Source organism: Pseudopipra pipra, chromosome 2 (assembly GCF_036250125.1).
Source record: "Pseudopipra pipra isolate bDixPip1 chromosome 2, bDixPip1.hap1, whole genome shotgun sequence".
Lineage (NCBI taxonomy): Eukaryota > Metazoa > Chordata > Aves > Passeriformes > Pipridae > Pseudopipra > Pseudopipra pipra.
In genome coordinates, this window is record NC_087550.1 from 44,663,956 (window position 1) to 44,678,915 (window position 14,960).

Below are 14,960 nucleotides of genomic sequence, written 5' to 3' on the forward strand. Positions count from 1 at the left end.
CTGGACTTATGCTTTTCCCAGTTGCAGCTGATTCCTGCACAATTGCTGAGTTGGCTTTATTAGTTTCTTCCTTTTTTGGGGAGTTCTGCCAAATGTCCTTGTGGCTTGTGAAGTCTGCATTCCCTGTGTCCACTTGTCAGTGGTACATCCTTCTCCCCAAGCTTTGTTAACCTTCTCCTGGGTCTGAGATCCTTGAAGTGTGTCAAACCCTCAGCCTTAACGAGGCAATTCTACCGACAAGAAATTTATCTTTCTAACACCTGGATATCAACAGGGGAAAATCCACGTATTTCTAGTTTTAAAACTTAGCCGTTTTCTACTAAGTGATTAAAGAGATAGCTAAAAAGTATCATGCTACATTTACAACAACTAAAACACAAGTGGTAAAACACTCCAAAAACATCTCTTACTTATTCTGCAAGTAATGGAAATGCACATAGAATAAAGTAAGCCCAAAGCATGAACTTAATGGCTTTTAGCCCAGTGTGCTGGTTTGGGCTGAGGTAGAGTTGATTTCCTTCACCAGTATGGCTGGCATGGGGCTGTTTTGGATTTGTGCTGAACCGAGCAGTTAATAATATAGAAATATTTTTGTTATGGCTGAGCAGTGCTTAGACAGAGCTGAGGCCTTTTGTGCTTTTTGTATTGCCACGCTGGCAAGGAGACTGGGGAGGAGACACAGCAAGAACAGATGACCCCAATTGACCAAAGGGATATTCCACACCGTATGACATTACACTCAGCATTTAAAGTGGAAAAAAGAAGGATGATCGTTTGGAGTGCTGGCATTTGTCTCCCTAAGCAAACTCTGCCTGTCACGAGGCCCTGCTCTCCTGGAGATGGCTGAACACCTGCCTGCCCATGGGAAGCACTGAATTAATTCCTTGCCTTGCTTGTGCGCACGTGTTTTGCTTTCCCTGTTAAACTGCATATAAACGCACGAGTTTTCTCGTTTTCCCCCTCCCGATTCTCTACTCGATCCCTCTGGCGGTGGAGTGCGTGGCACTAGGTTGCTGGCGGCACTTATACCGCTGCACCCGAGAAACACACTCCCTCTAAGGGAAACCCTCTGCTCCCACAGCACACCACCGAGCGACCAGGCCCGGCAGCGCCTCCATTAAGAGCCGCGCTTCCCCTCTCGCCCGGCCCTGATTGGCTGCGGCGGCGCTGAAAAGGCTCCCGATTGGGCGGCTGCTTTGGCGCGCGGGGGGTTCCGTGAGGCAGCGTGAGGGGCGGGGTCGCCCGTTCGCTGCCTGCGCTCAGCCGGGAGCAGCGCAGCCCCGGCCCGGAGCGTCCTGGCGCGGTACGTCCTGCTCCGCCGGGCACCTGCGGGAGCGCTCCGCTGGGCGCCTGAACCGGGAGCGGGAAAGAGCACCTCTCGCGGAGTAGCAAAGAAAAAAAAAAAAAAACAACCAAACAAAAACAAAACAAAACGAGAAAAAAAAAAAAAAAGCGGAAAGGGTGTGAAAGAAGGAAAAGAGGGTAGGACAAGAGAACAGGGCAGGTGAAGACAGTGAAGTTGCCGGGTATAAGTAAATCTAGAAGGGAAGCCCAGGTGGCCAGATAGCAGTCCTTAAGGAAAGGAGTCGGGGTTAGCAGACGTGGTGGATTGCGAGCAGGGTGTGATTCTACAGCATGGAGATACCGCAGTAAGAAGTTATCTTTTGGAGCATACGTGCTGGGGAAGGAGGCTTGAACACCAGGAGTGGTAAGGTTGGGGTGGAGGAGCTTGGGTAGTGCAAAGCAGACCACCCTTCTGTTGCACTGTTGCGTTTGAAAGATTTGCTTCTCAAGGAAAAACTAGCCTTTGTGATTGTTGTGTCCGTCTCTCTTGCAAAGTGATGTGAATCTGTAATGTTGTCTTAAGTGATGAACTGGGTTATGTTGTAGAGAATTTGTCATTTCTCTTTCCCCCGAAGTCAGACGCCATGAATAGAAAAAAAGAATTCTACTTGTTGGATGACAGTAATAAAGAACTTAACAGAAGAAAAATGAAAGCTGTGAGGTATGTGAGTTTTTGAGATTAGTGGCTTTAAAAGTTCTGACAGTATGTTTATCAGGAAATAGAATTGAGAAAATGTAGAAAATAACGGTTGTATTCTGCAAAATTGCAAGTGAGTCCGTTTTTTAATGTATGAGTAAAAATACACAGTTTGTGAAAAGCTTTAGCATTTGTAGTAGGTCCACGGAAAAAGACATTTTAGTTGCAACTTATTGAATAACGACTTATTAGGCTACTTATACATTATACTGATCTGAATGTACTTTTACAAGTAATTAAATCACTGTTCATCTATTCAGTGTGTTTTTAGTTAAATAACTAGAATTATTGTAATTAAAATTGATTATATAATAATTTATTAGTGCTGTTTCTAGTTACCTGAAATACTGCATACAGAGAAGCTGTAGTACTACTTTTATGTATGATGTATTCAGTATCGTAGAGCTAAAGTACCTCTCCAGTTAAGAGGATAGCAGATTTTTTTGTTGTGTGGTATGTGTGTGTGTTTGGTTAACTGCACCTTCTTCATAATGTCATTTGGTAAAGTGGGCAAGCTTAGTTCTAAGAGAGCTGAAAGTCAGAATTTATTTTTTATTGATATCCCTGATGCTCTTAAATCTTTACTTTTACCTTTGAAGGCAATCTCCTAAGCTATTAGAAGAGGATTTTACAGAACCAAATCAGAGAAACAGTGATTTGTGTCATATGTCAAAGGCTCTGAATGTGGAAGGTGAGGCTTTTGGATCTTTTATTTCCAGCAGGTTTTTTGTATACACTCTTCACTATTATTTTGCATTTTATATGGTCTGTTAAGGGTAGTAGATGTACTGCCACCTTTGAATAACACATTGGTTATTTGATGTATTTCCAGTAGTTAGGGAGAACAATCAATACCTTTTGCTTCCTCTCCTGCTGTTTTTCTTGACAAAACTATTGACAAATTTGTTCTAAAAAAACCCTCATTTTTGTGGGATTTTCTGCATAAGTAGCTTTTCTCCAAGATTTTGTTGAATGCATAGTATTTACGGGTTCTTTATGAAACAATTTTTTGAATGTGTGGTTGCTTTTGTCTTTTTGCCTCATACGTGTTTATCCTCTCCTGAATGCAGTAGCAACATAATACAGTGAATGATGCAGATAATACCCTGATCATTACATGCAACTCAACCTTGTGATTCCCAGATAACTTCTCTATCTATTTATCTGGACTTTTATTCCTGGCTTTCACATTCTGTCAGTAAAACAGTCAGTGCTTGTGTTGACTTGATGAATGCTATCTAGAAGACTCCTGTGATCGTATATTCCTCTTGTCTCATGGGTTAGGATGCCCTACAGAAGTTTTCTGTGCTTGCTTTTACAGCATTGCATGGTGACGTGAAGGATGAAGACACTGACTTTTTTTGTTTCTCTTCTACAGAAGTAAGTTATCTAAAGCTTTCTGTTCACTAGTCAATGTAGTTGGAATACTGATGTTACAGGATCTTGAGTGTGATTAAAGTCAGCTCAGGTGCCCTCTGAGCTAAGGGTCTGCACTTTATGATCACCTGCTTGCCCAGCATTTCTCATTATGCAGTGTTGTTGTGTAGTGCACATGAGATGTCCAAAGCCTGGCTTTAGGAAGGTGGTTTTTTACAATTCTGATTAGTGCCCCATGTTGCCAGCTGTGTTCCACCCTCTTGTTTGCACACAATGTACAAGAAAGCAGCTGATGCATATGAACACTTTGTCAGCTCCCACATAAAGACTTAAAAGATTTTAAAAAAAAATACAATTTCACTTTGCCCAGTAATACATGAATTATGAACATACTTCTGTTTCTACATTTAATAAAATGTAGGGTGAGTCTGTGTTACCAATAAAATGCATGTGAGTCTGTGTTATGACATGCTAATGCCATTTGTTTCACAGAAATTTGTATTTTGGACAAACATTAAGTGCTTTTTCTTTAAATTTATGCAAAAGCTAGAGTGTTGCCAGACTTTTTTGTCTTACGAAATTCAGATTTAGTATTTATTGCAAACTGCAGATGAGTCAAATCTTTGGCATTTAAGCCCTGCAATTAAACCTTATTGCAAAAGTAATTTGTAGAGTCTGGTCCAGTAATGCAATATTACAAATTTTGCGTAGTAGTGAGAAAAATACTAAGCGCAAACAGGAAATTGGTATTCCGTTTACTAGGAGTGTTTTTTATTTATTACAAAGGTGCACTTATGGCTACAGAACTTCTGCTTGGAAGCTTTTTCCTTAGAGGTTCTTAGATCTCACTATTTAATAGCTCTTGTTTTGAAGCTTGGTCTAACTGAAATGAGGGGCGGGGGTGGGTACTGAATGGGAAAACAGGTTTATAGAACATCTTTTTTCCTGGGACTTAGCTATAACCCTGTATTTGAACTTGCTGCCTTTTTCTCTCTGAATCTAGACCAGAACTTACTTTAAATTTGGGCTGTGTGGTGGCAACTCAGAAAGAGCAGCAAGGTAAACTTTTACTAAACTCTTTTTATGTATTTACGTGTCAGACCGGGAGAGGACTTGACCAAGTAAGCGTTTCCAGACATTTTCGTTGGGCTGATTTTTTTGTGTGTGCGCGTGTTCTTTAAACTTTACTAATGTGTTCTTAGCATGGTTGTCTAGTGCTGTGGGAGCACATTGAGTACAAATACGGTTTTATTGAGAGGCAACAAGAAACAAATTGGTTTGCCTTGAGAACGTGTGAAAGCTTAAGCACCGTGGTAAATCATTGATGAGGGGAGAGAAATACCGGGCTGTGGTAGTAAGGACTGTACCATTAAAACGTCTCCTTCCCCCTCCCCCTGCTGATCCCACTGCACCTTCTGCTTAGGTAACCAGTCACAGCTGTATAAAGATCGATGCCATCAATGTTCTGCGGTTTTGTCATATCTAAATTACATTCTCTTGCTTATTTGTCTAGTCGAGGTGAACCTGAAAGAAGTCTTAAACTGGATGTCTTTTCCTCCATTGCTGTTGCTGTTGAGATTAATGTTTGTACAGTGGAGGATAGTCCCAGATAATTCTTTCAGATCTGTTACATAAAGGACCTGTTCTGGAAGGAAGATGTAGGAAATTTATCTTCTGAATTTGGCACATGTAGCGTGCATTGCTAACCTTGCCCAAAGTGGAATAGAAACTCCAGATTTCATATATGGTTGTTGATCTCTGCAGCAGTGCTCTCGAGATCTTCTTAGTCTGTCAAAAGGAACAAAATGAACACAGGAAGAACAACACAATGCTTCCTTCCTGGAATGAGGCTGCTTTTCTGTTTTTGTGAAAGTCTTGTCAGCTGTTGCAGAAGAGCAAGCATGGATGATCATACAACTGAATTTAATAGCCTTCCTAATAGGTTGCCAGTAGGCGGTTTTGATATCACCTGTTGTGTATTCTAAAGATTTTAACAGCACAATCACTGTCTGAAAAGAAAAGGTTTGGGCAACAAATGAAAAATTAATCCTGGAATGTTAATAGACGTGCATTTACTCAGTGAGGATAAGAATCACTGCTAACTATTAAGGTTTTGTTAAGCCTTGCAAAAATTGTAAAATGAGAAATAGTTGCTTCTAAGAGGATTCTAGTAGAAAGCAAATTTTTTGAAAAGTGAGGTATCTGCTGCATATCAGTGTGAATTCAACTGTTTCTAAAAAAAGGTGTGAATGCATTTAATGATAAATTTTGAAATACATATATAAAGTATTTGTAGAAAGTTTGATATTTTATTTAAAATGCATGGTTTTTTCCTTAAAAGATTTTGGTTTGCAGGCCCTTCAGTCACAATACTGAAGAGAAAAATGTTCATCACCTGTTCTCTTCAAATGGTGGGCTGAAGGATGAACCAGCTCTAACTCCATCAACTGACATGGTGTGTTAACACATAATTTCCTTATATTCTCACTTGTTGTATTTGTATATGCATGGTTAATACTGTACTTCTTAAAATACAAACGCCTGCAGCCTTTAATAGTTATGTGCTGTTATTCCATCTTACCATCGAACTGATGTGTGGCTACAGTGTTAAAATAACTTGACAAAATGAGTGCAGCTCAAATCTCTGAATGGGATCCTAGCTGAAGAGTATTAGTTCTACTCATCTGGCTGTGAAAATATGTGTTTTGAGTTTAGCTTTTCTTACGACATCCCAGGCTTTACAGTATTGGGTTTGGTACTTCTTTTTTAGTGCTGCAAGGCTCACGCCTACCTCCTTTGGGCAATAATTCAGGGCAAAAAGGTTATTGAACAAAAGGGATCTGTCTTTAAACATTCTACTAAATTTCCTAACCTGATCTTTCTGAATGAGGTTTGTGAAGTTTTAGGCAGGGGAGCTAATGTTGTGGATATTTTAATATGACAGAGTAAATTGGAAACAAGTGATACATCCAATGCCAGTCATGTTTTCTTCCATGGAGGTTGTCCTGTATGCTGACCTTGAAGGAATCATAGTGTGCAAATGTCTGTCATGGTTTCTTAGGTGGTTTTGTTATAGTGCCCATTAAAATTTGAAAATGGTTGTCTTGCGTCAGCCTAATACTGGGAGCTTACTATGTTTTTGGGTTTTTTTCCCCAAATGATATTCCTAAACATTATACTTTTTTCTAGGCTGCAGTATTCCCATTCTTCAGTCTTCCATGTTATCTTTCCTCTGCATTAGTAATTTTATTTTGCTTTTCCTTCATGTACTTGTCATTTTGTGTGTGTGTGTGTGTGCAAGTAAACTGGGTATTTTAAAACACAATTCTAGAATGTGTTCCATAAATACTACAGTGTAGATGTTCTCAGTGAAATTCAGGTGAGCTAAGTATTTTGGGCCTGTTGGCCACTATAGACCTGCTCAGAGTACTAACACGCACCAGACACTCACAGTTGCCTCTATCAGAATGGCAAATGGTTACAAACCATCTTGTCTTTTAGTCATACAAGCAACTTTGTGTTCATTAGCAGATCTTTCCTCAGGAGAACAATACTGAACAAGATATTGAGGAAGCTTTGTGCATAGCTGTTTGTAATCTTGGCCACTTCCATGAAGCAGAGAAGGTGGGTGAAAATCACTTAAATAAATCATGAAATATTAAATCATATCCTTTATTGAAGGTTTTTGTTACGAGTAGTCACACATTAACATGCTATTTAAATGTGCTTTTACTGCTTTTGTTTTGGTATCTCTTTTGTCCTTCAACTGTTCATGCTGTTTCTGTGAATATACAGCCTTAAACTCCAGGCCGTAGCTTAGAGGAGTAGTCTGTAAAGGAGTACACAAGATAATTTAAAGTTAATACGTCAATATGAATATTTAGCAGAACCATATGAAGCCAGTCTTTAAATACTAAGTTTGTATTTCCTTGGATCAGGGTAAAATTCAGCATTTGTTTTTGCTCTAGCAACTATGCTAGCTTTCTGCTTCTGCTGTGCTTCTTTCTGGATTTAAAGGCAGAAAAGAAATTATATGGGCAACAGGAGTAAAAAAGATAATGGACAGGATATGCAAAAACATGTAAATCAAGTAATACATTTTTATGCAGAGTATAAAACATAGGAAGAATCCTAAAATAGCAGAGAATGCTGTTACTAGATTTTGAGTAACTTTTGAGCTTCATCAATGGTAATTATTTAAACTTTAACTCTTTTTAAATGTGCTGTAGCAAAACTTGCAGTTCTGTGTTTGCCACTTATTTACATTTTATTTGTATTGTAAGATACACAGGTATATAAGTATTTAATGATTCAAAAGCTTAGTTCTAGTAATCATGGATTAAAGCTTGTTCTCCATTCCCTTTCTAACTTACTTCATTGCAGTGGCCAATCTGTCTGTTAAGCAAAGCTATATTGAATTCATACTGATATACTAATAGTATCTTGTAAAAATGTACTATTTCAGCAGCTCTAATATAATAACTCATGGGTACAACAGTGGTCTTGCAACAGCTTTTCAACAAAGATCGGAATTGCCAAAGCAGTGTTGCATATCTTTTTCCATAGTCTTTTCTTTAAATGTAACTATAGTGACAAAACTGATGTTTAGCCAGAGTAGGAATTTTTTATTTTATTTTCACTTTATGCTCACAGTGGGTTTTAAAAAACAGTAGAAATCTCAGCGTGCTAGTTATCTGTACATGGTGCTATGCTTGAATGTCAAATAAGGAAAGTGAGGCAGTGGGCCCAAGATCTACCTGTTTCTTGCCTCATAGACCTAAAGGCTTCAGTTGAGGAGGTACCAAACAGTGCCAGCTGACTTGAAATTAGAGAAAACAAAGGGCTGTAATGAGCTGTAAGTGGTTGAAGTGTCACTCTTTCTTGGAGTATTAATCACCATCTTACTGTTCATTGCTTCTGTCCTGAATTTTAAAAAAAGTCATGTGAGTAAAATAATGAATAATGAAATAATAAATGCATGTTTTATCATATTGAACAAAACAGATGCTGGAATGCTTGGAGTTGAAAGTGAAGCACGAAAGAGACAAAGTTACAGAAGCTGCAGATAGAACTCTTGATGAACTTATTACTCTCCTCTCAAGGTAGTAATCTAGTTTTGTCGTTTGGCATGGGTGAGCTACTTTTATCAAGAACCTGTTTCTAATTCAGGTAGAAGAATTCTTAAAATTTTAGTCTCTTGTACCATTATTTCATAATACCTGGGTTTAATTTTTGCACAGTATTTTTTGCCCTTTCGTTGTGGCATCTTGGAACTGGTTTGTGTGGTTGGAAAACACTTAACTTATGCAGACTCTACTCTTTAAGAAAAAATAGTCATGATGTTAATTTTCTTAAAAAGCTCAATTTTGAAGGTTTTTTAATACTGTCATCAGTGGAGGATCAGTTTAACAGCAGGAATAACTTCGGTTTTTTCAGTTCACTTTCTGCAAATTTTCAAAATGATAGAAGCCTAAGGACACTTCATTTCTTTGTTTTCAAAAATATTTGTATCTTCAGATTTAAGGAAGAGAGAGATGTCAAAGCTTAGGTTACAAGAAGAGCCTCCGAGCAGGGGATCTGGTATCTTAATGGACTGAATTTGTAAAATCCAGTTGTTTAGTTTTCAGCTCAGTGTGTTTGGAAATATCAGGAGGCTTAAATGGGAGAGTGCTTCTGACATTTGATAAAGAAATATTTCTCTAGAAAAGTGACTTTTCAGTGTGAACTCTAACTTTTGTTGTTCCTCCAGTTGTGGAGTGTGTTTGCCATGCTTCTGCTTTCCACTGTTTGGGGAAGAGGATCCTATGTGTGAGATGTATCCACTTTGTGTTGTGGTATGACTGGTAGTTGTGTGTTACAGTTCATTTGAATCTGTACAGCTGAGTGCATATTAAATTCTGAAAAGTAATGTTTTTAATACAGGAAAAGGAAATTGTTTGCAGAATTGATGGAGAACATCAACGACTACAGTGCAAGTATTGCAAAAGCTAAAGAGGTCATTGAAGAGAAGAAAAAGCACTTGATTGGTGCCATTAGGACTGTGAAGGAATTAAAACTCTCACATTCTCTAAGAAACTGTTGTGATCTCGCTCAGGTACTTACATTCTTGTACTGTGAAATAACTTATTTTCAAGGAATACATTCAAAATTGGATTGAAAGTGTCTGTGATCTGGATTTGCTGATTTTAGTACTGATGTTTTTGCAGTATTGTATTCTTACTCCACTTTTACACATCTGGTGACTGATGTGATGCAAAAAAGGTGGTTCTTGTCTTGAAGAGCTTGCTGTCTGAAACAGTAGATGGAGGGGGAGGACAGGCAAACTGACACAGTACTGATCAGTGAAAGGGTGATGTTTTCATCAGTTCAGAAGTCTCTCAAACCTTTTCCATTCCAGAGCTCTCAAACCTTCTCAGAGAACTACTCCAGAATTAATAGCCACACTGTCCTGATCTTCTTGGTCCCAGGCTTTTACTTTCATTCTTCCTCCCCATCATATCTGCTGTTCATAGAAGCCCATGCTACCTGCCATGCTGTTTCAGACCAAAGATCCATCCTGTGAAGTCTCCTGTCTCTGACAACAGAGAGGAGAAGATGCTTGGGGAAGCATCTAAGAAACCGAGCATTTAGTGAGTATGGGAAGTTGAAGGTTAGCAATCTTAGAATCACTAGGATACATCAGGGTCACTACACTGAATAAACATCATCACCTTCTGTCATAAGCTTGTGCCATACCTCCTTGAATGCCTTTGTAAAGCTTGTGGCAGTGTGCATGGGTGTGTTCGTGTATGCGTTTTATTATATGTATGTGTTCATATGTCATGGCAGTGAGATTCACATTTTACTATTTAAAATGAGGTGTATATAAAATAACTCCCTCTGTTCTTTCAAAATGTGCCACACAGTTATTTAATTTGCAGCCTTTATAGCTCTTGTGTTGAGAGAAAGAATGAATAATTGGTCTCATTATTCTTTGAAGAAGTGTGCTTTTCAAAGTCACATGCCCTGCATCCATTCATCATTTTCTATATAAAGTGAGTCTCTCACCTGACCCAGAAGTCTAATCCCTCCTTTTTTTTCTTTTCCCTGTCATTTCTTCCATCTTAACCAGTGTGATTTTTTTTTTTTGAACTGGCACCCGCCACTGTCCTCCCATAGGCCTGTCTTCTTACTTAGAAATCACTTTCTTCTGTTGAAACAAAAGGAGTGTCTGATTTCTGCTTCTGTTTACATGCTAACATTACAGCATACCAGCCATTAATTCTTGGCAAGGTAAGAAGATCTATTGGAGAGTTGGCTATCAGCTAAACTCTTGGGTTTTTTTCCATAAAATTAAAGGTGTCACATTCTGGCTTTGTCATGTTGTAGGTCATGAGAATTTGTGTAATCTGTTTTCTGTGTAATGGAACCTAAGATTGTATTTCATAATTTCAGGTTATTTATGACTTAAAGTTGCCAGTTGAGGCTGAGCTCTCAAGAGTGAAGAGTTTGAAGGAAAAAATATTTTCAAGGTAAATGACTGAAGCAGGAGATATATTGGGGGGCAAAAGGATGCATCAGTTACCTTAATTACAAAAACTGTTCATGCAACAGTTAAACAGCAGAAATTGAACTTCTTCAGTTGCAGTTTACTGAAAAGCTACTACTTCAGACATCAGTATAAACTCCTAACTAACAATACGCAATAGCCTTCATCTGAGGCATCAGGGAGAAAGCACATATGATTTGCTGCCCTCTAAACAGATAGGCATGCATTTTAAAAATTCTTGACAGACTTCTGCCACTTTAAAAAAACTTTTTCCTTCCATTATAAGTAGAAATAAATTGGGGGAATAATGGCTTAATTTTTTTTTTTAAGTACTCAGTTTCTGACCTTTAGGAAACATTTATATGTTTTTTGGGGTACTGATGTCTGAAGAAATTTGTGGAAAATCCCAGTTGCCATGCAGCCCTCATTGGAAGTGACAGATATTTCTATTCCAGAAGTGAGTAAGAAAATAGGTCATAGCTGTGGTACACCTGACCTTATGCAGCTTTTGATCATAAGGCTGGTCAGAGTGCTGCAGTAAAGGCCACATTTGCAAACGGTGAAGAATAAAGGTGGTACTAGTTTGGAACATTTTTGGGATCCTGTTATAAGTCAGGATGTGGAATCACTCTGGGGAATACAGTGAGGGTGTGCCATCAGATTCTGACTGGCGCAGGCAAATGTTGTTCAAAGTTGATTACTTGCATGCATGAGCAGTTATACAATCCTAGAATCATTTAGGTTGGAAAAGACACCTAAGATCACTGAGTCCAACCATTAACCTAACCACTACCAAGTTCACCTTTACTGTGTTCCTAAGTATAAGGTCTGCATCACACAATTTTAAATCACACAATGATTTGGGTTGGAAGAGGCCTTTTAAAGGTCATGTAGTCCAAACATCTTCCAGCAAGCAAGGACATCCTGAATGAGATCAGGTTGCTCAGAGCCCCATCCCTCCTGACCTTGGGCCTTTCCAGGGATGTGGCATCTACCACCTCTCTGGGCAACCTGTTCCGGTGTTGACCCACTCTTGCTGTAAAAAAATTTACATCTAGTATGAATCTATGTTCTCTTAGTTTAAAACCGTTATCCTTGTCTGAGTGCAACGGCCCTTATCAGAAAATCTGTGTGTGATTCTTTCTGGAAGGTGCTATAAGGTCTTCCCACACGCCTTCTCCTCTCCAGGCTGAAGATCCCCCACTCTCAGCAAAATGCCTCCAGGGATGGTGACTCAACCACTTCCCTGGGAAGGTTTTTCCAATGATAGACAAAAATTAAGATGACTCCTGTCACATTAGTTGAGTTCTTCAGTTAGAATATGGATAAAGCAGTCTTGAAAATGGTCTTTTACCAAACTTAGGCCTTATCTACCAAGTCACTACTTTGAACACAATGTCATTGAATCAGAATTTCACAGAAGCCTGTTTAAATGCACAATGGCAAACTGTCCCAACTTAGAAGAAAACTAAAACACTACAAAATCCCATCTTTCTGCATTGGTTAACTTTTTAAGAACTTCAGCCAAACAGGGGACCTGATGAAGGATGAATATAAAGGTCTTGCATACCTTGTGTCACTCCAAAATAACACCAGAGGCATTAAAAATCACAGCTAGGAGGTACACAGAAGTTGAGGCACATTCTGTAGACGTAAAACGTTGTAGAACAAAGAGTAGGTGCAGTGCATTCCTGAAGGGGCAGTGGGAGAGGAGCACAGATGGCTGTTCAATACTGTTTACACTTCAGTTTTTATAAACTGTCAGTTTTTAAAACTGGACAGCAAAGCTAAGGATTTAATTGAAATTATATTTACAGTTCTCTTAATGTAAGTGTAAAGACTTTTCCACTTTTCAGTGATCGAGAAAATAGTTATTAGTGTAACAATAAACAGAAACATACATTTTGGACTTTAGTTATGGTTTCATTCAGGAAGAAAATTTTTTCTCTGTGCAGTAAAATTTATTGAACTAAACTGAGTATAAGTGTGAAAACAGTAAGTGAATATTGCAGTACTTTGTGCATGAGGGAGGATGCAAAAGGCAAGAGAATTTTGAAGTATGAATGTGAAGATAAATGAGCAGCCAAATCTGTTGTTCATAGGAGTGGAAGAAATAAAACGGAGTATGTAATTAACCTCTTACTGTTCTGAAAAATACCATAGATCTCAAACTGTCAGAGTGATTTAGATGTCACCTTCTGTAATACTTGTTCTCTTCTCTTGAGCCTGTTCCTGAACAGTAACGAGATGATATCTTCACTGGAAAATTTGGGCAAGATTAAATGGGAAATGACAGAGAAGTAAGTATTTTTCTTATAAAAGAGGATAGGTACAGTAACTTACTTGTTCTTCTAATGACCAAGTATTTATTGGAGACTAAATTAAAAAAAATGCTTATGGAATTCTAAGAGTATACTGAATCAAAGTGAAACTTTAGATGCTTAGGTCAGCGTTCCAGTTAGTCCAATTTGTGTTTCAGTTCTGCCACTTTGTTTTTTCTTGTGTTTCAACCAAGTATGTTTTGCTGTATCACTTAAGTTGTCCACATTTTTTTTATGCTGAGTGATTTTCAACTTTGCTTGGCATGTAATAATACAGTCATAGAATCACTTAGGTTGGAAAAGACCTTTGAGATCATTCAGTCCACCTGTAAACCTAGCAATGCCAAGGCAGCCCTTAAACCATGTCCCTAAGTGCCATGTCTACATGTTCATAATACATGTAATAGAGATGTTTATCACTTCAGCGTATGAAAATTATTTCATGTAAGTGTAAATAAATCTCTCAAATGAACAGCAAATACTGAAATTGTGGTATTTTCAATTCACAGTCTAAATTGCTTTTATTTTATTAGTCCCCTTTATTTTTTTTGTCCTTGACAAAAACTTGAAAATAGAGTTGCTGAGAGGACTGTTGTAGATAAAACTGATTATGTTAAGAAAGGCTTATTGCATACTCTAATATTTGAAAGTTTTACAAATTAGGATGAAGAGTATCTGTACACTATTAACATTTTGTCAAATAGTTTGTATTTGTACTTGTGCTTTCTGATCATCTAAACAGGGCTAGCTCATGCAGTTGAACTGTACCTGAGAATATGTGCTGTGTCTGTGCCAATTCTTTTTAGGTTTCAGAGATCATGTCACTGTTTTTGTTGTCTTGGTATTCAAAAACTAAATGCAGTTTATTCTTAGCAGCTCTTTTGAGGTGTTTTCTTAACATAGCGATGTGTTCTTGATAAAACCTCTGCTTTGACTCGTACTTTTCTGGAAACAGACTGAATTATATTAATTTGTCTTTAAATAAAATTTTTCCCAAATATAGCAAAGATAATGGGCGAGACACGTTTATCCTCGATAACCAAGAAGAAATGCCTGATGTCATAATAGAAGAAATACTTGAGGATGATTTGGAAGGCAAGTTTCTTCATACGTGATGCTTTCAATGTTCCATTGCCAAGCATGATGTTATTTTTGTGTCTTGTATTATGTTGTGTGTTTGTAGTTACATTTAGCTCATACAAATTCTTTAATGATGTCTGTTTCAGTTCCTTTGAGCAAACACCTATTTTTTTTTTTTTTGTCCTCCTGTTTAGCTTAGTGAAAACTTGCTCAGTTTTCACTCAGAGGGCTCATGAGTTCCAGTATCTTCCTTGATGATTCTTTTTGACTTGTGGTTGTTGCAGTCCCCCTCAGAGTTTCTGACATTGGCTCCTGGAGAATTCTTTTCCATCAGAGAATTCCTGGAGAATTCTTTTCCAGTTCTCTCAGGTTACTGAATCTTCTCCCAGGCCATTGTCCTACGTTAGCTGTCAGTAACAATTAGGTTCCTCAACTTGTCAGGTTTTCCCCAGACTGTACTAGTTAGAGTGTAGCTAACAGGTCCATGGAGGGATCTTTCCCATCTGTTAGGCTCTTGGGGGACTGAATCTGGAGTACTGTGTCCAATATTGGACACTGGAGTACTGAAAAATCACTGTCCTATTAGAGTGAGTCCAACAGAGCCTACCAAGCT

General features: G+C 38.3%; 1 protein-coding gene across 6 annotated transcripts in view; it reads left to right on the forward strand.

Annotated features, from left to right (window-relative positions):
* Positions 1–1,228: 1,228 nt before the first annotated feature.
* Positions 1,229–14,960, forward strand: part of RNF17 (ring finger protein 17) — a 41,702-nt gene continuing 27,970 nt past the window's right edge. Inside the window, exons 1-12 of one of the 6 annotated variants that reach the window (XM_064645268.1) lie at positions 1,229–1,303; positions 1,920–2,005; positions 2,641–2,732; positions 3,363–3,421; positions 4,422–4,477; positions 5,774–5,873; positions 6,947–7,042; positions 8,423–8,520; positions 9,341–9,512; positions 10,853–10,929; positions 13,172–13,246; positions 14,271–14,362. In XM_064645268.1, the coding sequence (XP_064501338.1) occupies positions 1,929–2,005; positions 2,641–2,732; positions 3,363–3,421; positions 4,422–4,477; positions 5,774–5,873; positions 6,947–7,042; positions 8,423–8,520; positions 9,341–9,512; positions 10,853–10,929; positions 13,172–13,246; positions 14,271–14,362 (994 nt within the window). In that variant the 5' untranslated portion in view covers positions 1,229–1,303; positions 1,920–1,928. Of the gene's footprint in view, positions 1,304–1,430; positions 1,709–1,836; positions 2,006–2,640; positions 2,733–3,362; positions 3,422–4,421; positions 4,478–5,773; positions 5,874–6,946; positions 7,043–8,422; positions 8,521–9,340; positions 9,513–10,852; positions 10,930–13,171; positions 13,247–14,270; positions 14,363–14,960 lie in introns of those variants that run through there. The other 5 variants (XM_064645273.1, XM_064645267.1, XM_064645269.1 and 2 more) reach the window with 5 other exon arrangements.